The sequence below is a fragment of the Narcine bancroftii genome, chromosome 2 (assembly GCF_036971445.1).
Source record: "Narcine bancroftii isolate sNarBan1 chromosome 2, sNarBan1.hap1, whole genome shotgun sequence".
Taxonomy (NCBI): Eukaryota; Metazoa; Chordata; class Chondrichthyes; order Torpediniformes; family Narcinidae; genus Narcine; species Narcine bancroftii.
This window is the reverse complement of record NC_091470.1, coordinates 328,040,165-328,063,684: the sequence shown is the minus strand read 5'-3', so window position 1 is coordinate 328,063,684 and position 23,520 is coordinate 328,040,165. Positions and strand designations below refer to the sequence as shown.

At 38.7% G+C, this 23,520-nt stretch overlaps 1 protein-coding gene across 8 annotated transcripts in view; it reads left to right on the top strand.

Annotated features, from left to right (window-relative positions):
- lrrcc1 (leucine rich repeat and coiled-coil centrosomal protein 1) overlaps positions 1 to 23,520 on the top strand; it is a 147,901-nt gene that overhangs the window by 114,894 nt on the left and 9,487 nt on the right. For 7 of the 8 annotated variants that reach the window (XR_011352452.1, XR_011352451.1, XM_069922028.1 and 4 more), the window contains exons 15-19: positions 2,071 to 2,245; positions 8,807 to 8,970; positions 14,063 to 14,271; positions 15,905 to 16,042; positions 20,913 to 21,048. Coding sequence is in view for 6 of the 8 variants with exons in the window: in XM_069922028.1 (XP_069778129.1) it covers positions 2,071 to 2,245; positions 8,807 to 8,970; positions 14,063 to 14,271; positions 15,905 to 16,042; positions 20,913 to 21,048 (822 nt within the window). In the remaining 2 variants the exon portion in view is untranslated. Of the gene's footprint in view, positions 1 to 2,070; positions 2,246 to 8,806; positions 8,971 to 14,062; positions 14,272 to 15,904; positions 16,043 to 19,983; positions 20,087 to 20,912; positions 21,049 to 23,520 lie in introns of those variants that run through there. The other variant, XM_069922030.1, reaches the window with a different exon arrangement.

Sequence of the window (23,520 nt, the reverse complement as noted above, 5' to 3'; positions counted from 1 at the left end):
TGGGAGGATCAGGAGAGAGGTAGGGGAACACAGAGGGAAAATTGGAGAATTCAGTGTTAATACCAATGGGTTGTAGACAGACCAGAGTGCTATTTGAGATGCTGTTGTCTAATTTGCATTGGGCCAAACCTTGGTAGTGGAGAAGGTTGAGGGCAGACAGGACAGTGTGAGATTGGGAAGGGGATTCAAAATGGCATGCATTTAGGAACTTGGGGTTGTCATTGCTGACAGTGCAGGTGCTCTTCAGATTGGTTGCCAAGTCTGTGATTGGTCTTGCTGATGTGGAGGAGCTGTAAGTGCAGGAGGCAAGGTTGGACGAAGTGCACATGAATTTTTCTTTCACTTGTAAGGGTTGTTTTTATCCCTGGATGGCAATAAGGGGGGATGTTTAAGAATACCAGATACCATCTGACTTCTATTTTATAGATTTGTCTGTTTTCACCTGCCTCTGTCTTCTAAACTTAGAAGAAGCAGAAACAGGCCAATTCAAACTTACACCCCGGTATGTGTTTGAAGGGTGGGAGGAAACTGGAACCCCTGGAGAAAACCCACATAGACATGGGTCTCCTTACAGACAGCGTGGGATTTGAACCCAGGTCACTAGTGCTGTAAAGCCGTTGTGCTAACCACTACACCAACTGTGCTGCCTATTTATATTGCCAATCGTCTCTCTCCATTCTCAGCCCTAATGCAGGGTCTCAGCCTGAAATGCCAACAATTCCTTTCCCCCCCATAGATGCTGCTGAACTTGCTGAGTTCCTCCTCTAGCAGATTGTTTTTTTTACTCCAGATTCCAGCATCTTTAGTTTCTTATTTATTCCTGTTTATTTAAAATCTTAACATAAGTTGTGGATGTTAAAAATATTTTTTGCACTTTAATTAAACAGTGCAAATTATTTTCAAAAATAATTTAGCATTACACAATACACATATTAAACAATACTTCCCCCAAGTCACTGATTGGTTGTGGGGAAGTATTGTTTAATACACATATTGCTTAATTCATGTAGAAAATGATTCATTTTATTATTTCTCTAATGCAAAAGAGCATCCTCTGCATGCATCAAAAAATATGTTGGCACATAAATTCTGTGAAAGTGATTTTATTCCATATTTCAAATTTTTGAGTTTGCGAGTTTTATGAGACAATTTTCCATTACACAAATGGTCGCAATGCAGGATTTGTCTGTTCATGAAGAAAATTGGAAAGTTAGTGCAGAAAAATGATGAAGTACATTCCTACTGTACTGCGTATGGAGAATGTAGGTAGGCCTCTCTGCCCCTTGCACCAGCTCTGTCATTTGGTAATCCTTTACTTGTGCTACTTGGTTTTTCTAACCTTCTTTAAAAATTCTATTGATTTCTAGCCTGATGTTTCACAGGTCTTGAAAGAACATTTGGTATCTTCTGAATAAAAGAATTTATTCATCTCAGTCCCAAATTATTTTTAAAAAATTGTAACCCCTAGTTCTCGACATCCTAGATAGAAGCCTCGTACCTTCTGAAACTTTGTAAGAATTTTGTTTGCTTGGTTCACTTTACGTCCATTCATCCTATCCCAGTAATCAATTTGGTGAAGCGTATTGCATCTTCTCCCATTGTGTACACATTTTCTTGGGTGAGAGATGTGGTCTGTGTACACTATTATATATGTGGTTTCACCAGGCCCTATCTCATTGCAGAATTCAAAAGTACAAAACGAGGTCTGAATCAAAGAACTGCAGATGTGGGAAATCTAAAGTTTAATAAAAGACAACTTGTTGAACACTGACAAAATACATTGTGTGGAATCCTTTAAATCTATAACATTCTAATGTTGGTCATCTTAGTTCTTTGATCAGCATTTTAACTCTCGTGCCAGTTAGCACTTCCCTTAGTAACAAGGGATGTGAACTTTGAAGGATGATGTATCAACTTCTGTAATTTCAGAGAAAGAGTGTATGAAAAAAAAAGGGTTTTAATGATTCCACCACTAACGTTACAGAGGATGCTGGAAGAACAACAGAAATTGCCTGAGAAGGATTATTATGAATAGTTTTATATTTGAAATTCTTCTCATTTATGATATAGAGCCGGTTCCAAGCATTTGAACATACAGTTGAAGAAGACAAGCGGAAAACTGTTCAGATTGAATTACTTAAGCAAGAAAAATCTAGACTGATTTCGCAACTAACTGCGCAAGAATCTGTGATTGATGGCCTTCATGCTGAAAAAAAGATCTGGGGACAAGAGTTAGCTCAACAAGGTGAGCATTTTATTTAAATGAATTGATTGAAAAGTAAAAAATGTAAATATTCACTTTCACTTGTTTAACTTTAAATCCAACACAGCCATAAGTAAAGAAAGTTCTTTTTGCCAATTACTTTAGCAAAAATTTAAATCATAAAGCCTGTAATGTGGCCATGGGTTATGTAAATGGGGAAAATAAATGAGCTGAGAAGGCAAAAATATAAGGGAAGCAGCATAATTTTAACTAGTGTTAATTGTTGACAAAGCTGAGTTTTTGATTATAAACCATTTACAAAGGTAATTCAAGTTTTTGTAGATTTTATGGATGACCAAAAATTGGTCAAACGGAAAGTACATTATTTGGTGGCGATTTTAAAAAAAACTTGAGTTTTGTCACAAAATCTTCAAATACTTTTCAAAAATAAATTTCTGGCAGTGAGGACTGTGGACGTGAGGATAGGGGTAGTGCCTTAAGATTGTTCTTAATCAACATTGGTTGAGTCCCACCTCTGGTGTTGTTTGAATCATTCTATCCATTAGGGCATTGAAGTACAAGGTTATCAGGAACTAAGATAATCAGGCAGGCTGTCAGTCAGATTATGAGTCAGTCTGTCATCATGATACTGAAAGGTCTTGTTCATGTTTTTGGATTATTAAGTTCATCTTTATTGTCACATTTTCTGACATGCGCTGTAAAATTTTATTTAACGAGCAGTCCAGCTAGTCAACTTGTACATCGTATAGCAAGTAAAACACTATTCAGAGTACAGAGCTTAGATAACACATAGCAGATACTGCATAATTTTACTTGTGTAAGGTTCATATGAGAGTCTGATAACAGTGGAAAAGAAGCTGTCCTTGAATCTGATGGACTGATGGATGGTGATCTCACACTCATGAATCTTCTTCCCTACGGGAGGATTATGAAGTGATCTTAACCAAAGTGGGGTGAGTCTTTTAATATGCTTTTCCAAGATAGTGGGATGTATAGTTGGGGGGGGGGGGGGTGTGGCGTGATGGTCTGAGCTGTTCCCTCTGCAGTTCTTTGCAATCTTGGATGGATACCATGCAGTGATGTACCCTGGCAGAGTACTTTCAACAGTGCATTTTTAGATAATGTGTCTACTTTCCTCATGCTTCTGAGCAAGTAAAGGTGCTTTGCGCTTTATGGAGATGTTACTCCTGGAAACTTAAAGCTGACCACCATGTCCACCTCCACACAGCTGATGCAGACAAGGGTCTGAGCACCACCTATCTTCCAGGACTATGGCCAGCTCCTAGTCTTGCGGACATTGATGGCTAGTTTATTGTCCTGACACCAAGCCAGTAGTCCCTCTATCTCCCTTTTTTCTGACTTGTTTTTTTAGAACTGGCCTACGACACTGGTATCATCTGTGAATTTACAGCTGGAATTGAAGCAGTGTTTGGTGATAGTCACATGTCTACAGGGAGTACAGTAAGGACTGTGTACACATCCTTGTGAAACATCAATGTTGAGGATGCTAATGGAAGAGAAGATGCCACCAATCCTCACTGATTGCAGCCCGCAGGCCATGAAGTTGTGAATCCAATTGAAGAGGCGGGTACTGAGGTCATGATCATTGAGTTTGGGGATGAGTTTATTTGGCACTGTTGTGTTTAAGGGTGCAATTGTAGTCACTAAATAATAGTCTGACATTGATGTTCTTTCCATTTTCCAAGGCTGAGCATAGGCTCATGGAGATGGTGTTTGCCATAGACCAGTTGTGGTGGAAGATCAGTAGGTCGAGGCTGGAGTTGATGTGAGCCATGGCCAGTCTCTTAAAGGACTTCATGATGATGGTGGCAGAGCTGCCAGCTGTTGTTTAGGCCTATCATATTCTTAAAACAGTTTGTTGGTTAAGTTGAAAATGTTAATGAATATAAAAATTATAGTGAAATTAATTCATGCCCTAAAGTGAAGCAGAAATTTTGATTGTAATTTTGAAAAAATTAGAAGCTAATGCCAGCTAGAGCCATTGTCTGGAATAGTCCTTTGTGTTCAATTTGCAAAAAAGTGGGTTCTTAAACAACATTCTCACATTTCACACGTTAAGAGAATGATATGGTAAACTCTTTCCCTGTGTGCAAATGTTACAAGCTGCATTGCTAGTTATCAGTATGAAGGCTCTTGCAACTTCCAGCATTAGGTGAGGTTTATTGCCATCTTTTGTGGAAAGCTTTCCTCACTGGATTTTTTTATTGTTACTGGTATTGTAAAAATTAGCCACAGCTTAGTTTTAGGCTGGCTAAGTCATTGCATTTTAATATCTTCTCACATTCACCCACTCTTGTAAATTTCTATAAATGTTGAACTGTCCAGATTTCTTTAGATCCATTTCAAGCAATCTAAAATTTATTATGTAGGAATAATATCTCTAAAGTGCCATCTGGAAACTTGAAAAAAAATCATTATATTGTTTATTTTCATTGATTGAATTTGTGTTGGGGCAATTTATTATTGACAGCATTATAATTTGTTTGTATCAAATTTCTCTCTGCTGTTTGAATGCCAATGTAGACTCAACAATACTTGAATGCTCTAAGTATCAATGAAGAAAGCATCAAAGACAGTGAAACAAAACTGTACCAAAATAATTATTAGCATCATTTCTTTTTTTCTTTGGCTTGGCTTCGCGGACGAAGATTTATGGAGGGGGTAAAAAGTCCACGTCAGCTGCAGGCTCGTTTGTGGCTGACCAGTCCGATGCGGGACAGGCAGACACGATTGCAGCGGTTGCAAGGGAAAATTGGTTGGTTGGGGTTGGGTGTTGGGTTTTTCCTCCTTTGCCTTTTGTCAGTGAGGTGGGCTCTGCAGTCTTCTTCAAAGGAGGCTGCTGCCCGCCAAACTGTGAGGCGCCAAGATGCACGGTTTGAGGCGTTATCAGCCCACTGGCGGTGGTCAATGTGGCAGGCACCAAGAGATTTCTTTAGGCAGTCCTTGTACCTTTTCTTTGGTGCACCTCTGTCACGGTGGCCAGTGGAGAGCTCGCCATATAATACGATCTTGGGAAGGCGATGGTCCTCCATTCTGGAGACGTGACCCATCCAGCGCAGCTGGATCTTCAGCAGCGTGGACTCGATGCTGTCGACCTCTGCCATCTCGAGTACCTCGACGTTAGGGGTGTGAGCGCTCCAATGGATGTTGAGGATGGAGCGGAGACAACGCTGGTGGAAGCGTTCTAGGAGCCGTAGGTGGTGCCGGTAGAGGACCCATGATTCGGAGCCGAACAGGAGTGTGGGTATGACAACAGCTCTGTATACGCTTATCTTTGTGAGGTTTTTCAGTTGGTTGTTTTTCCAGACTCTTTTGTGTAGTCTTCCAAAGGCGCTATTTGCCTTGGCGAGTCTGTTGTCTATCTCATTGTCGATCCTTGCATCTGATGAAATGGTGCAGCCGAGATAGGTAAACTGGTTGACCGTTTTGAGTTTTGTGTGCCCGATGGAGATGTGGGGGGGCTGGTAGTCATGGTGGGGAGCTGGCTGATGGAGGACCTCAGTTTTCTTCAGGCTGACTTCCAGGCCAAACATTTTGGCAGTTTCCGCAAAGCAGGACGTCAAGCGCTGAAGAGCTGGCTCTGAATGGGCAACTAAAGCGGCATCATCTGCAAAGAGTAGTTCACGGACAAGTTTCTCTTGTGTCTTGGTGTGAGCTTGCAGGCGCCTCAGATTGAAGAGACTGCCATCCGTGCGGTACCGGATGTAAACAGCGTCTTCATTGTTGGGGTCTTTCATGGCTTGGTTCAGCATCATGCTGAAGAAGATTGAAAAGAGGGTTGGTGCGAGAACACAGCCTTGCTTCACGCCATTGTTAATGGAGAAGGGTTCAGAGAGCTCATTGCTGTATCTGACCCGACCTTGTTGGTTTTCGTGCAGTTGGATAATCATGTTGAGGAACTTTGGGGGACATCCGATGCGCTCTAGTATTTGCCAAAGCCCTTTCCTGCTCACGGTGTCGAAGGCTTTGGTGAGGTCAACAAAGGTGATGTAGAGTCCTTTGTTTTGTTCTCTGCACTTTTCTTGGAGCTGTCTGAGGGCAAAGACCATGTCAGTGGTTCCTCTGTTTGCGCGAAAGCCGCACTGTGATTCTGGGAGAATATTCTCAGCGACACTAGGTATTATTCTATTTAGTAGAATCCTAGCGAAGATTTTGCCTGCAATGGAGAGCAACGTGATTCCCCTGTAGTTTGAGCAGTCTGATTTCTCGCCTTTGTTTTTGTACAGGGTGATGATGGTGGCATCACGAAGATCCTGAGGCAGTTTACCTTGGTCCCAACAAAGCTTGAAAAACTCATGCAGTTTGGCATGCAGAGTTTGAGCTATTTAAAATGTCTATTATATTTCTGTCTAATTGTCAAGAGTTGTCCAATGTATTTGTTGGAATCCTTTGAATATTTTCAAATTAATAAGATTGTATATAAAACTATAATGTCATCTTGTGGTTTTATAAGTAATATTTAATTTTTAAGAGGTCTTATCGAAAATGAAACTCTGCACTCTGTTCCTGGTAAAATCGTTACATTTACTGTTTCGCATGCTGACATGGAATTTCACTTTCAGTTTTTAATCCAAATCTCAATTTTAGTGTTGTCTCTGTTCAGCTTCATTTTTTTTGTAGAACAGTGTATGCCTTTACTATAGGATTTTAATGGCATACATTGTGTACTCTCTGGATTTTCAGTTGATTACACTACTGAGGAATTAATCCAGAATATTTCAAATCATTCTGCAAAGCTATCCTTAACCTTTTTTTCATCATTTTGCTATTTTCCTCCCTAATTATCTACTCCTATGAAGTCCACATTTATTGGATTCCCTGATTTGTGTCCCACTTAATGTAATCACCAATCCTTAAATAATTCTGAGATTAAACCAGCATGATCGTCATTTTTGTAACCCACCATGGGTGGTTGGGTGTGTGCTAATTTCTCTAATAAAGAATGATTTGCAATTATCCAGAAAAGATCTGCCTCACATTTCAAAACTGGATACTACTCGATCAACCAGCTCTGGGAGCTATCGTCTAAACATTTTACAATTCTCCCACCCTCTGTATGAGACAATTTTTCTCATCAGATTAGCTTAGAGAATTTTCTACATTTTCCATGGTACTTCTCAGATTGCTTTTGCAACTACTGTAGATTTGCCCTTTCTGATATTCTTCTGTTAATAAATAGTTCACAATTCTGCCTTTGGATCATTCACAGAAAATACTTGAAATAAAAATCAAGCAACAACTTAATTTCTCCCCCCCACTTTGTGGTTCTTTTTACATTGGTATCTTTACAAAATACTGTATGTGTTAGATTGAAGCAAAACATCCTGCACCTACTTTTCCTTTTAAATGGTCTTTCAGCTTATCTTGTTTCCATAAACAGTATCTTATGCTCTCATTTGCTTTTTCATTATTCTTATAATTTCTAACAATCTTCTTTAAAAGATGACTCCGAATGAATGTATCTTAAACTATTTAGAAATGTATTCAATGTGAAGCACTGTATTTTTTTTGGACAAATGATGATGTGACTTACAGAGGGATCTCGGGGTGAAAGTCGTTAGCTCCCTGAAATTGGCAATAAAAGTGGCTAGGGTTGTAAAGATGTACATCGTGCATGCCTTCTTCACTCTGGGCATTGAGGATAAAAGTTGGGAACCTGTGTTGCAGCTGTATGAAACATTGGTTTGGCCACATTTGGAATATTATGTCCAGTTCTGATAGATGCATTATAAAGAGGATGTAGAGGCTTTGGAGGGTACGCAGTTGAGGTTCAACAGAATGCTGTCTGGATTGGAGATTATTAGCTCTGAGCGGCTGGACAAACTTTTTGAATTGTTTTCTTGAGTGTGTTGAAAACTAAGTGGAGACCTGATAGAATATAAATCTTTGAGAACATAGGTAGTATTTTTCTCAAGGAAGAAATGACAAAGATGCAAGGGCATAGATTTAAGAGAAAGGGGGAAAGTTGAAAGAAGATTTGTGAGCTAAGTTTTTTTTAAGCCTCCATTATAGGTGTCTGGCATGTGCTGCCAGGGGAAATAATGGAAGCCAATATGATAGCAACATTTAGGAGACATTTATACATGTGCATGAACAGGCAAGGAATGGAGGAATATCAGCCATGTTCTGGCAGATGTGAGGTTTAAATCAGCATCATGGCTGGCACAGACATGATGGGTCAAAGGACTGGTTCCTAAGCTGTACTGTTCTACTTGTGATACGAATTTAGCTCTTTAAAATCTATATAACCTGAACTAAAGTTGTGATCAAGAATGTTTCAATAAAAATTGAGAACACTCTTGGAATGGTTAAAAAAAAACAATGACAGGGTGAACTGATTAAATTATTTACATGCTAAATAAATAATGGAAAATATTTTCTGTAGTTGTTTTGCATGTTAAATTCTCATTCATTGTGAAGATCATAAAGATCTTAACAGGCTCAGTTTGAAGATATGCAAATTGTATCAGTAAATGTGATTTTATCCGTAAAATTTAAAATGAGTCTTGCGTTGTACAAATTAGATTCTGTTCTCATCAGTATACAATGTTTACCACACAGGCTCTTCTTTGGCACAAGACAGAGGAAGGCTTGAGGCAAGGATTGAAATGTTGACCTTAGAGATGGAATCCCTAAAAAGGCAGAATGAGCAAGACATGAATGCTTTGAAGATCAAAACAAAGATAGTGGATGATCAAACTGATACTATTAGAAAACTTAAAGAAGTGAGTTTCTCATTCTTAAAAATAATTAAAGACTGCTGAATAGGAAATATTGTATTATTATATTTTCTCAGGGAAAAACAATCAATAGAAGTAGATCATACTAAAATTCAAATATATTAATGCTTTGTATTTAAATATAAACATAAATTATTTAAATATCAACATAAATAATTGCAGTTTCAATAAATTGTATTTGTTGATCAAATATTATTACTTCACAACAGATTTATCAAGTAATATTTGACAAAAGTTATTAGATTAATCAACCAAAGTTGCTTACCAATGGGTTGTAATGAACATATTAGAACAGACAGGCAGATGGGTGCAGACAGAGAATCCCAAAGACTATGGCCTTGACACCTGAAGAAGCTCTGGGGATGTTGAAGACACCAAAACGAGAGGAGTGTGGACTTTAAATATTGATTTGAATGGGATTCTGAAAGGATAAGGCATGCTTTTTTTTGTGAATGTGCCAACTGTTTAGCAGGTCTAAGGTTGAGCTTTTGTTTTATGTTTGTGGGGTAGAGTGGGATGTGGATTTTCTGGTGATTGGAGGGTCAGGATAGTGAGGTTGATAGATTGATGGGTTGAGACTGGACTTGTGTGATGGGATTTGCAAATCCCATCTCAGAACATGTGCAGTGGAGCTGGGAAAATGAAAGATAAGTAATGGTCTAGCTTTAAATTGAAAAGATATAGTTGTTCCTGGAATGTTCAACTGTGATTCTTGTTCATCTTAAATTTCCCTAATGAGCTGTGCATGAGGTGTGGCATACACCCCAGAGTAAAAATGGTCATTATTGTGTTTTAGTCAAGATAAAGATTAGTTGTTATTGTTTAATGTGCAGAAAAACAAATATTTTGAAATGATAGGCAGACATAGTTTGGCGTAGTTTCACATAGTTTACAAATTCGTTATTTTGTTAGTCTTTGGGCACTCCAGGTACCCAAAGTTGAACGTTTTAATGCATCTGTGGCCAGCTTGAAGTGTACAATGCTTGGTCTGTATTAATCAAATAAAACAGTGTATTGCTATTACTGACTAGTGTTTACATTTAAAAATGTTTTCTTTTCGAAGAAAAGTTTGGTCCCTTAATGGACAGTTTAATTAAATGTGTTTTTTTTTATCTAAACCTTGCCGAAGACCATACAACCCTTTTTGTTTTTGCTCCAGATTACAGGATCTGCAGGCTCTTTTGTCTCCATTGCATGGATAATGTCTTAACTATGTCTTAGCTCTTGTTCACCACCATTTGTTTCCCCATGCAAAAAAAAAGTGCATAGTGGCTCCTTTGGCAGTCTGAATACAGCCATGGCCTCGTCATTCCATTTATTTTTATTTTAATAAAAATAAATGAAGCTCCATTTTAGACATTTTAGATGTCTAAAATAAATGAATAGTTTTCATCATCTTTTAAGGAAGATTCAGATTTCCTCTATGTTTGTGTGAAAAAGTTCTTATCACTTGGCTTAGCCTAGTGTTATGCTCCTTGTGTTTTATATTCCTTCACAGGAAGAAGTTTTTTCTGTATTTGTGTAAATTACTTCATTAATTTAAAAGCCTTTGATTGGGTTCAGTGTCAACCATCCTAAAGAAAGGCAAATCTGGAATTTATCCTTGTAATTTAATCTTTGTTTGAATCTGAAACAATACAGAAAATGTCAGTAATTCTTGGCTATTCGTGCAGAATTATTGGAGAGAGTCTGTTTGCTGCCCATGTGTCCTTTTTCTCTCCACTGAAGATTCAGTGAACAATATTTCAAAGGTTACATTTAAATCTGAGGAATCCCATGAAATTTGAGGTACCTTAGAACTGAGGAAAGTTTATGTCTCTGGAGGTCATTCCATATTTCCTAAAGGCACAAGAGACTATTTACTCTTTGGTCACAGAACAATTCTATTGTCCTACTGAAGCTCCGATAGCTTAGTAATTAGAGTGCTGGTCTTGTAAACCAGGGGTCGTGGATTTGTTCCTCGCTGGGACCTCATTTCTGTGAGGGGCGCTTGACAAAGTTGCAACTTACGATAGACAAAGTTAGAGAATTTCATGTGTGTTACATTCTTAAAAAAAATGTAGTATTACAAGATGATAATAGAACCTTTACCTTTGATTTTTCCTGTGGCCTATCATCTCTACAAAGCCTCAACTCCTTCCAGATTCTGCCACCTGTCTATGCTAAGGAGCAGTTAACTAACCAATCTGTATACTTTTGTAATCTGAATGAAAGCTGGAGCGCCTCAAAGAATGCAATATGGTCAAAGGGTCAGCAATATGGTCAGCAATATGATCCAAACTCTACAAGACAACACTGAAAATCATGTTTGAACCTGCCTCAGTTGAGCTTTGAGCAACAGTTCTTCTAGTTTTCCATCAATTTCACCACATTGTGTACGTGCCAATGGAAAAAGAGTTAGCCTATCTATTTCCACCTGCCAATGTTAGACAGAGAAAACCTTCCACTAAACCATTGGACTGGAAATGATAGGCCATTGGTCGACGTAGTTGCGTTCCCAGCAACTGTGCAATTGTGGACCATAACCCAGACGTAAACTGAGCTCCTCTGTCAGATATGCATGGGTAGTTCAAAATACACTATCCAATTGGCCATGAGGGCTCTCACACAAGCTGAGGCAGAGGTATCGGAGAGTGGGACAGCCTCTGGCCATCTCGTGAACCTGTACTGTTGTGAAGAGGTAAGTAGCACCCTTGGATGAGGGAAATGGGCCGACGATATCCACATGGATGTGATCAAACCTGCGCTGCGTGGGTGCAAAAACCTGTAGTAGGGCTTTGGTGTGGTGCTGAACTTTTTAGGTCCGGCATTGGATGCGTGTCCTTGCTCAAGCACCGACTTGTTTGCTCAGGCTGTGCCACATGAATTTGCCTGACATGAACTTTGTTGTCATCCTAATTGAAGGGTGAGCCAAACTGTGTGTGGTGTCAAATACACGATAAAGCCACAGAGCAGACTGATGGATGCGTCACAAAGTAGGGAGGCATTGCTGGACCAAAATGTATGTCATTCAATTTTAGTCCCGATATAGCAGTGTAATATGAGCCCATCTCTTCATCTTCCAGCTGATCTGATGCCAAAGCGGTGTAGGCTATACCGGGCACAGGCGAATGGAGGAAAGCAATGATGGTGCAGAATAGCGTGTCAGCAACTTCACTTTACTCCCCGTATCGTAGTCGTAAACTCTGAAATGTAGGAGAGTTGTTGTTGTCATGCTGACCACGGATCTGTCATCTTGGCAAAGGTAAAAGACAACGGCTTGTGATCCATATAGACCATGAACCCTCTGCCCCCTAGAAAATAGCAAAAATGCTATATCGCCAAGGAGAGGACTAGGAGCTCCCTGTCAAAAGCACTGTACTTTTGCTCTGGTGGTCTCAAATGACGACTAAAGAAAGCTAGGGGTTTCCAGATGCCGTTGATGAGCTGCTCCAGGACCACATCTACCGCAGTGCCCGATGCACCCACAGTCAGAGCCATTGGCACGTCAACCAACAGATGCACGAACATAGTGGCACCTTTGGCAGTCTGAATACAGCCATGGCCTCGTCATTCCATTTCAGTTCCTTGAGATATCCGGACAAGAGTTTGAAAAGTGGCTGCATAACTTTGACTGCAGCTGGTAAGAAATGATGATAAAAGCCAACAAACTCCTGCAAGGATTTAATGGTAGAGGGTCTTGGAAATTTCCAAATGGCCTCAACCATGGAAGGTAGTGGAACTGCTCCATGCTAACTGATGTCTAAGGAAATTGATAAATCGATTGATGTGAGGCAAAACTGGCATTTGGCCAGGTTGATTGCTAACCTGTGGTATCTAGCCGCTGACATAGTTGATAGAGATGGGCCCAGTGCTACTGCTGCCAGTGGGTGGCAATAAGGTTATCATCCAAATAAACAAATGCGAAATCCAGGCCCTGGGTAACTATGTCCATTAGGCATTGAAATGTCTGGGCCACATTTTTTAATTTGAAAGGCATACGGAGGAATTCCAATAGCCCGAACAGGGTAATAAAGGCAGTCGTTGGAATGTTGTCCAGGTGAACTGGGATCTGATAGTATCTGTGTCACCAGTTTGATATTGGAGAAAACCTTAGTGGTATGAAGGATCGCAGAGAAATCCTATATATGGAGAATCAGGTATCAATCTGCTTCACTGATGTTATTCAGGTGCTGATAGTCCTCACAAGGTCTCCACTTTCCAGGGGTTGTTAAAGTCTTCATCTGCAAGAAGCAAATGGATGTCTTCTGGCTTTTGCTCTAGAAAAAGTTGCTCAAAAAGCAGACAGGCCTTGTGTCTGTCCATGACCACCAGCATCTGGTTCATTAGTTTGAAAGGAGTGTGGTTGTTCAGGTCATCCACATGGAGAAGTTGTGCTGGCCTGTTGCATCAGGAAAGGTCAAAAATACGTATGAGCAGGATTTTGATGGCTTCATACCTGTTGTTGGCTGGAGGCTGGCGTAAGAAATCGACGCTATGCTTTACGGTGTCTTGGTCCAGCAATGCAACACCATAGTAGTACTGTGGTAATCTGGCAAAGATGGAACTGGGCCTCGGCCTGCTTGAACTAGACCTATGGCTGTTGGGTCCAAAATACTGGAAGTATGAGTGCAACGGCATTCTGTGCATCCATAATGATGTCCAAAATGTCATTTGGACTGTCAGGGTCACCAAGGTAGTGAGTGGTGCAATGAATAAAGCACAACAGAAGTTGTCTTTGAGTTAAACCAGCAGAACTGTTCAATGGAATCTTCACAGGAGCTTAAATAATGTTGGTGCGCTATCACAATCACCCAACCTCTGAAGTCATGCACCTCCCAGAGTTCTTTGTGCTTCCCAGCCACCGGGAATTCCTGATCCTGCAGGGGCCCACAACTACGGACCCTGGTTTGATAGTGGAGTGGTGCAGTTTGCCATAATATTAATTTTTGGAGAAAGTTTTAATAAATCATTGAATTGAGAATTAAATTTCACTACTATTTGGATATCTGTGAACCTTAAATACTTGTGTCTGGTTTATCCTTTTATCCTGAAAAAGCCTTCCACATGGAAAACATACTGTTGTTTGCCCTTGCAGGGTTTGCAAGAAAGAGATGAACAGATTAGGAGAACTAGGGAACAAAACTTACAAGATCAAAGGAATTTCCATGAACAATTAGAGAATGAAGCTGCTATATCACAAGATCTGAAAGATAAATTTGAGAGGCTTTCAGAAAGGAAAAAGGAATTAAAGCAACAGCTTGAAGAAAAAGAAGCTGAACTGGGAGAAACAAAAAGGGCTTTCAGGTAAATGCTGAATATTGCCATTGTTATTTTTATATTACATCTTCAACTGCATGATGGTCTATTTTATTTTTGAAAATTAATGAGCCTGAGTGTGATTATCAACATTGGACCAATTGCCTTAAATTTCAAATAATCTGTACAGAATGATGATTTCATAATAAATTAGCTTCCTCTGCTACACTTTCAATTCTCTTTCTTATTAGCTGTTGTTAATTTTCTGCATTATTTTCTTGTGATGTGCTTGACCAGTATATGGCAGGGTAGTAAAAGCTGGAAAAAAAATCCATGTATTACTCATCTCTTAAATCATTCAGTTTGTTTTACTGGAATGGGTTTCTTTGTGGCAGCTACTGTATACCCACTGATTAGTGTTTTTTTTTAACCAGTACTTCTACGTAGAACCATACCAAAGACACAAACGCTGAGTCTAGGCTGTGCTACCAGTCTAATGCAGTAGTGAGGCATTTGAAGAAGAGAAGCCATGTTCTCCCCAATGTCGTGACACAAAAGAATATTGCCTTTATGTTTTCAATTTAAATATTTTCATGGACAATTTGCAATGTCCATATTGATGTTTTTCCTTGTTGATATTTGAGATTCCACCTGAACTCGATCTTAATTGAAAGAATTTAGTAGAAGTTGCATAATAATTATGTGAAAGTGACAATCCTGGCTAAAATCAGACCTTGCTAGAAGCTTTGGATAATCTTGTTTCATTTTGAAGAGTTTGGATGTTGACTTCTTAACTAAAGATTAGAGGTGTATTTCCTTAGACTTATCAAACAAACACAGATTTTTGTCCTGAAGCAGTTTTGTTTTCTGATTTAAATTGCTTACTTGTCAGACTGATGTAACTAGAAAGAGATCTGATGTTATACTCAAGCTGATTACAATAAATTGGCAAACAATAGCATTATGCTCACCTCGACGCTAACCGAGCCGCCTAAGAACAGACAGACCATCCCTTTCACACAACTCTATTTATTGGAAGGTATTCTTGTGAAAGGCAAATGAACTATATGAAAATTGATCATTATTTTTCAGTTTGTATATTGTAATTTTTTTTGCCAATTGCCTCTCCTATTACTGATTAATGAAAAATAATCATCAACCTTTGTAGTCATTCAATTTTAGTCTCTTTAATGACTGCAATTCCTAAGTGGCTATCATAGTGGAATGGAAGATAATGTTCAATTCGATAAGCATATTACTGTAAATGGGATAATAATTAATTATTATGCTGCGTACTTCCATTGAATGCAGCTTATTGGGGGATGCAGTCCCTGGATCATCAGTAATGTGATCGTATTTAACAATATTGCTGCAAAAACATAGGGAAATAGATAATTAAAATTCCAGAATTACAAAAGTACTCCGCATTCATTTGAGAAAAGGTTGTTAATGAACTAGCAGATACACCTTATTGAAGGTATTCAGTTTCCTTCAAACTGTTTTGTTCTTGTTTGAAATAAAACCAGTAAATGCAACATTCAGATGTTCAGGGTGTATCTGGAGAGAGAAAATGCACGTTTTGGTGGGTGACCTTTCAAAGCTGAGTATTTCCATGAACCGTTGGCTTTTAGTTTAGATTTCCAGCATCTGCTATGGTTTGCCTTTGTCTTTTGTCTTCTAGTGCTATAAATAAGAAGTGGCAAGATAAAGCCGAGATACTGACAAAATTGGAAACGCAGGTCAAAAACATGAAAGAATCTTTTGATGCTAAAGAAATAAAACTTGTTGAAGAGAGAAACAAAGCATTGGAAGGTCAAAAGTAAGTTTTGGCAACAATAAAGAAATCATGAGAATTTAGTTAGTTACTCTTCTTGCTGTTCCAGTAATGTGCAAGTTTAGCAAGAAGTTTCTCATTCTTACAATCTGCATGTCTCTGTGTAAAGTTTGTCTTTGCAGCGCTGCCTCCATCTCAAACATTGTCATCAACATTTGGTCTGCAATTATACTTGGATATTTTTCTTTGAGTAACCAAAATTATAAAATCACAATTGTAATGTTATTGATCATATTAATGTCTTTTAAATAATGTGTCTTCCAATCCTTTGAGTTTCTAGATCTGTTTTATCCCTTTGCTTGCACCTTTTAATCCAACAGATAAATTAGTACTGCAGTTATTGATTTTGTATATAATCTTGATTGAAAGAATGCAACACGAAATCTAAAAGTTATAATTGGTTTCCTTTCTCACATAACTTAAATATGAACTTTGGTAATTTGTTCTCTAGTTTTTCTTCAACTTCAATCTCAAGAATATAAAATAATCCATCATTCTGTGGACTGACATATATTTATGATCTTGAAAAATTAGGTATGCTTCACAAGCTTAGGAGGCAGAACCCAAATCACCTCTGGGGGGAAAAAAAAAGATTTTAAATCCTGAAGAAAATAACTACTAGTCAAAATGCAAAATAAAATCTAAGTTCAAGTTTATTATCACATGGACCAAAATGCAATGATAGAGAATATTTTGCATGTAGATCTGTTAGAAATAATATGTAGTACAACAGGTAAGACAAAGTATAAAAGTTCAGAGTTAAAGAGAAATGTAAGTTGGTATGGAGTGAGGGCAGTATAATTGTAATATTTTGAGGTTCATTCAGGAATCTGATGATGGCGGGAAAGAAACTGTCCATAAGTCTGGTGGTGCATCATCTCATGTTACCATTACTGGAGAAAGGTAAAGAGATTGTTGATGGAATGAGTCTTTTAATATGTTGGCTGCTTCTCCAGGATAGTAGTAGTTGGTGGAGGGGAGGGAGGAAAGTATGATGGCCTGATCATTGCACACAACCCTATGCAATTTCTTGCAGTCTTAAGCAGCGCAGTTCCACTGTCCCATAGAGTGATGCACCCTGACAGAATGCTTTCAATGTTGCATCTGTAGAAGTTGTTAAAGGATACAGGTGACACGCCAAATTTCCTCAGGCTTCTGAGGAAGTGGTGATGCATTTTTTGGGGCCATTGCATCAACATGGGTGAACCAATTTAAGAATTTTTGATTTAAGAATTTTTGATAGACAATGTTACTAACTTTACTAATTTTTTATATTAAGTTTGAGTTAAATATATGTTTCATCTTAACTCTGTTAAATATGTGCATTTAAGTTTGATTTAAATATGTTTTTTAAGTCTGATATCTTAGTATTAATTACTTTTCTTTTTGTTAGTATTTTAATCAGTTATGGTTTTGTTTTTTTTTGTAAGTGGGTTTTTTTTCTCATATATTATTAACTTTATTAATTCTTCACTCTTTATTTTGGGGGAAAGGGGGGGTTGGACTAATTTGAGTTGAGTTATTAATGTGTAATAATTATTGGGGAGGGTATAGTTTATTTAGATTACTGATACTGTATTGTAATTTTATTATTTTGTTCTTAATTTTTTTAAATGTAATTCTATATGTTATTCATGTTATAAAATCTTAAATAAAGTTTAAAAAAAAAATGGGTGAACCAGGATCAGTCACTGGAGTTGTTTACATCTCTTCTTCATCTCCATGATGTGGACTGAGAAGTGAACTCGGTCCACTTCCCGAAGTCCAAAACCTGCTACTTTATCTTGCTGATGTTGAGAGGTTGTTGTCCTTACACCAAGTTGCTGGTCTCTCTATCCCCCGATGATGTTGGAGATGCTGCCTACGACAGTGGTGCCATCTATGAATTTATAGATGGAGTTGGAGCTGTATTTGGTCAAGCACTCAGGGATTATAGAAGGGGGCTGAGTACTTGGCCTTGCAGGGCCTGTGATAGTGGAGGAGTGCTATCACCAATCCTCAATGATTGCAGCCTGCAGGAAAAAAATTTATGGATGCAATTGTAGAATGGGTTGCAGAGACAAAGGTCATGTGGTTTGGGAATGAATTTGTTTGGTACTATTATGTTGAAAGCAGAGTTATAGATGATGTTTATGTCCTTCTTGTCTAGATGTTCCTAGCTGAGTATAGGGCCAGGGAATGGCACCTACTGTGGATCTGTTTCAGCAAGATGAGAATTGGACTGGATCATGGGTGGCCCACATTGGATAAATGTGATTTTATTTTTGATTAATCCTTGTCAAGAGGTGGAAATGTGCATTCATATAGAGATATTGGATTGCCTATATCTCTGGAAAAATTTAATAATTTATACAGTTGAATCACAGCAGGCCAACAAACATTTTAAGGATCTACAGTAGATAATTTATTAGTGCATGAAGTCCAGGATATCTTGTACTACTGAGCAGGGCTTGTATACCTGAAGACCTTTCCTTTGCAGTGTACGTAAAGGAAATTAGTTATTTTGTATTTCACTAAATAGTTGACCTTCAGATAAGTCAGGTCCTCATTTTCATGGTTTTATTATATATCGGGTGTATAAGTTGACACCCTTCTCCCCCCCCCCACCCCGCACTTTTCTGCAAGGAACATGCTGGAGATTGGTGTCCTGGCCTCCCAGCAACAACCCAAACTTTGTTACACCACCCCAATCACCAAGTAACAAATCTGTAAATTAAGCAAGCAAGTAAAAATGGAGCTGGGTCCAAGTCTTCAGCATCTGCTGCAGCCGGAGTCGGCGACTCCATTCTCAACACCGGTGCCGTCCACATCGAAGAAGTCGCCTTGGGCAGGAGCGGTGACCTCTGTCTCCCAGGCAGGAGCTGAGACCTCAGCCTAACAGAAAGGAGGGGTGACCTCAGCCTGCCGGGCAGGAGTGGTGACTTCAGTCTCGTGGGTAGGAGTGGCGACCTTGGGCTCTACAATTGTAGAATGTCTGGGTGGGTTATGGTGGCACCCAGCAGTGGGGAGGTGTCGGGAGTGGCGGCGCAAGCGGTGGGGGGTGTGCTTCTAGGGTAGTCTTATATGTCGAATCTATGTCGGGCAATTTTTTAGTTGAATTTAAGGTCTCATTTTTGTATCTGCCATACAAGTTAAACCCCAATTTTGGGGGGTTTCATGACTTTACTTGTACACTGAAATAAACGATAAGTCTGCAATTGGGATTGGTGGAGGATTGCAAGGCTGAGAGGTGGTCTGGGGAATAAGGTATTAGAATGGTTTAGAGAGAAAATTAGCTGTTAAGGATTGTGAATTAAGTGAGGGCTGGAGAACAAACAGGGTTCAGGATTGAGTCGAAAAGTACAATTTTTTTTAGGTCAAGTCCCCTTTATATAACATGGTAGCAGACCTCAAAGTTCTTTGAGCAGTAATCCATAGATGACATATCCCACCATTGTTTAAAAAAAAAAGAATTTTAATACCTCTATGCATCAGCCACATAATAAATCCAAAAGTATAATTGCAGACTTTGTATAACTTATAATAAGAGGTACCCCTTTGCAATTGCATTTCACTTTCTGTTAAAATTAAATTTGGTAGTGGCAAAAATATGTACAATATGAACTGATTGCTTGTTTTTTATAAAAATTGTATTACAGTGCCACCACCTGGTGTTTCATCCAATTAACTGGCCTGTTAATTTTATACCTCTCAGGAATGTATAATTTTAAAAGTTGACTCAATTATTCAATGCAAGGCTAAGAATCATATCTAAAATTATTTAATACTCAAAATTTTATAGAGATATGAAGAACTCCTCAGCTATGCAACCCATTGCTGTAAAATACAGGTGCTCCCCTACTTATGATGGTCTGACTTGTGATTTTTCAAAGTTATGATGGTTTGAATCCATACTTACAATTTTGAATTTCGATCTGTTGCGATAGGCGGTACACTACTCTCTCGCGATGCTGGGTAATGGCAGCATCACACAAGACTATCGTACGGGGTACTCTTTCGCGATGCTGACTCTAACCACGCTCGCAGTCTCTGTAGCGATCACATGAATGAGTGCACCGTAAACAACCCATCAAAAATGGTAGGTGCGGTATTCTTTCTCGACTTTCAATTTTTCATTTTGTAATGGGTTTGCTGGAACGTATCTCCATCATAAGTTGAGGAGCACTTGTATCAAGAACTAGGTCTTAACATTTTACCTCAATTCATAATTAGCTTCTTAGTAAAACTGAAAAAACTTCATAAATTTTAAATTTTGATTAAATTACTTTATGATGTCAGTTTAGCACCCCTTTCCCTATCTCCACTTTTTTTTTACACACCATAGCAAATTGTAAATATAAAACTGAAATATTTTGAATTACATTACTTTTGCTATTTTATTTGGCATTTTAACAAATTATTATTTGCCTTAATTGAAAAATTGTAACATCCCACTGACACAAAACCTCTAAAATGGAGAAAGGGCTATTCAGAATGGCAAAAATTCATTTGTCAGTAAAAATCCCAAAGTAAGCACTGAAAACCTTCTCACAAACTATCTTGTTAAGATGCCCTACTTTTCACAGAATTTGTAGCCAAGCTTGAGCTTGAGGGGTTTTCTAAGATGATGAAAATTCCTATTTTACATGTAGATTTCTCATAATAGCCTTAGTTTCCTTGAAATTAGAAACAAAAGGAGATTGTTAGTCAGTTTTATATACAGTAAAACTAGAATGTCTTATCACTTGACTGTGGACAAGTGATTACAAATTTATATATTTTATGAGTTTGCTTTTCATATTCAAATAGTGGAATTGTTTGCATTCCAAAAATATTTATAAACATATTGATGTGTGTTTTGTCCAAAACCACCAAGGGCTGCAGTGGCAAAACTTCATTCCATGGATGATGCATTCAGGCACCAACTTGAGGCTGTACAGGTGTCTCAACAGACCCAGCTTCTGCAGTTGGCAAATGAAAAACAAAAGGAAATTGAAGCAGCAAAAGAAAAGGTAACATGCTCTCTTCCTAATACACAGAACAATACACATGATACCTCATCACAAAATATCATGCATTGTTCCTGTTCTTAAGTAAGCATGACAATCAATTCATGCACAGTAATCTCTTGCAAATGAAGTTAAGTGAAAATGTTACATTGAATGTAAGAGGAATCTTAAGAGAGGAATTAGGAAAGCTAAAAGAAGGTACGAGAAAACTATGGCAAGCAGGGTGAAAACTAATCCAAAAGAGTTCTACAAATATGTTAATGGTAAGAGGAAAGCTAGAGACAAAATTGGTCCCTTAGAAAATCAGAGCGGAAAACTGTGTGTGGAGCCTAGAGAAATGGGGGAGATATTGAACAGTTTCTTTTCTTCGGTATTCACTAAGGAGAAGGATATTGGGAGATGTGAGTTAAAAAAAAGCAAATTGGGTAAATATGGGGAATATAGAGATTACAAAAGGTGTAGTTTTAAGGCTTTTGAAGAATATAAAGGTGGATAAGTCTCCGGGACCAGACGGGATCTTCCCCAGGACATTGAGAGAAGTGAAGGAGGAAATAGCAGAGGCTCTGGCGGTAATTTTCCAAATGTCATTAGATATGGGGATAGTGCCGGAGGATTGGCGCATTGCGCATGTGGTTCCGTTATTTAAAAAGGGTTCAAGGAGGAAGCCTGGCAACTATCAGCCTGTAAGTTTGACGTCTGTGGTAGGTAAATTAATGGAGAAAATTCTTAGAGATAGTACTTATAAACATCTGGATAGACAGGGTCTGATCAGGAGCACTCAACATGGATTTGTGGGAGGAAGGTCATGTTTGACCAATCTGATTGAATTTTTTGAAGAGGTGACTAGGAATGTGGATGAGGGTAGCACAGTGGATGTTGTCTATATGGACTTCAGTAAGGCCTTCGATAAGGTACCACATGGAAGGTTAGTTACGAAGGTGCAGTCTTTAGGTATAAATTTTAAGATAGTCAAATGGATTGAACATTGGCTGAAAGGGAGAGGCCAGAGAGTGGTAGTGGATAATTGTCTGTCAGGTTGGAGGCCGGTGACCAGTGGTGTGCCTCAAGGATCTGTATTGGGCCCATTGTTGTTCATTATATACATTAATGATCTAGATGATGGGGTGGTGAATTGGATTAGTAAATATGCAGACGATACTAAGGTAGGTGGAATAGTGGATAATGAAGAAGGTTTTCAAGGATTGCAGAGGGATTTGGGCTGCTTAGAAAAGTGGGCTGAAAAATGGCAGATGGAATTTAATGCTGATAAGTGTGAGGTGCTTCATTTTGGTAAGAAGAATCAGAATAGGACATACGTGGTAAATGGGAGAGCATTGAGGAATACAGAAGAGCAGAAAGATTTAGGAGTGACGGTACATCGTTCCCTGAAGGTAGAAACTCACGTGAATAGGGTGGTGAAGAAGGCTTTTAGTATGCTGGCCTTTATCAATCATTGCATGGAATATAGGAGTTGGGAGGTGATGTTGAGATTGTATAAGATGTTGGTGCGGCCTAATTTGGAGTTCTGTGTGCAGTTCTGGTCGCCTAATTATAGGAAGGATATAAACAGAGTGGAGAGAGTGCAGAGAAGGTTTACCAGAATGTTACCTGGGTTTAAGCATCTAGAGTATAGGGAGAGATTGGACAGATTAGGTCTTTATTCTTTGGAGCGTAGAAGTTTGAGAGGGGATTTGATAGAAGTATTTAAGATTATGAAAGGGATAGACAGAATGGATGTGGATAGACTATTTCCGTTAAGAGGAGGAAAGATTAAAACAAGAGGACATGAGTTAAGAATTAAGGGGCAGAGGTTTAGAGGTAACATGAGGGGGAACTTCTTTACTCAGAGAGTGGTAGCCGTGTGGAATGATCTTCCGGGAGAAATAGTGGCGGCGGAGTCAATTGTATTATTTAAGAAAATGTTGGACAGGTATATGGATGAGAAGAAGATGGAGGGTTATGGGCATTGTGCAGGGAGGTGGGACTAGAAAGGGGTGTTTGGTTCGATGCGGACTAGAAGGGCCTAATGGCCTGTTTCCGTGCTGTAATTGTTATGTTATGTTATGTTAAAAATATTGACCAAAAGTTGTCTGCTCTGCCGTGACTAATTTGTGTTCTTCATATTCATTCAGCCAAACAAGGCCGTGATTTAACAACTCCAGTAGCACTCTTCCAGTACTGAAATGAGATGAGGTTATGGGGTAGATTTCTTTTGCAGTTGGGCATATTAGATTACCTCGGTAAAGGATATCAAATAGGTAAAATTTCATATTAGTCAAGGTTATAGAGTTATATAGCAAGAAAACGGGCCTCTCAGCCCAAAATTCCATGCCAACCAAGTTGCCTATCTGAACTAGTTCCCTTTAGCTTGCTTTTGGACCATGAAGGAAATCAGGGATAACATTAAAACAAAGATGGGGCATATAAAGTGGCATAGGAAAATAAGATAATCTGAGGAATGGGAGAAATTTAGAC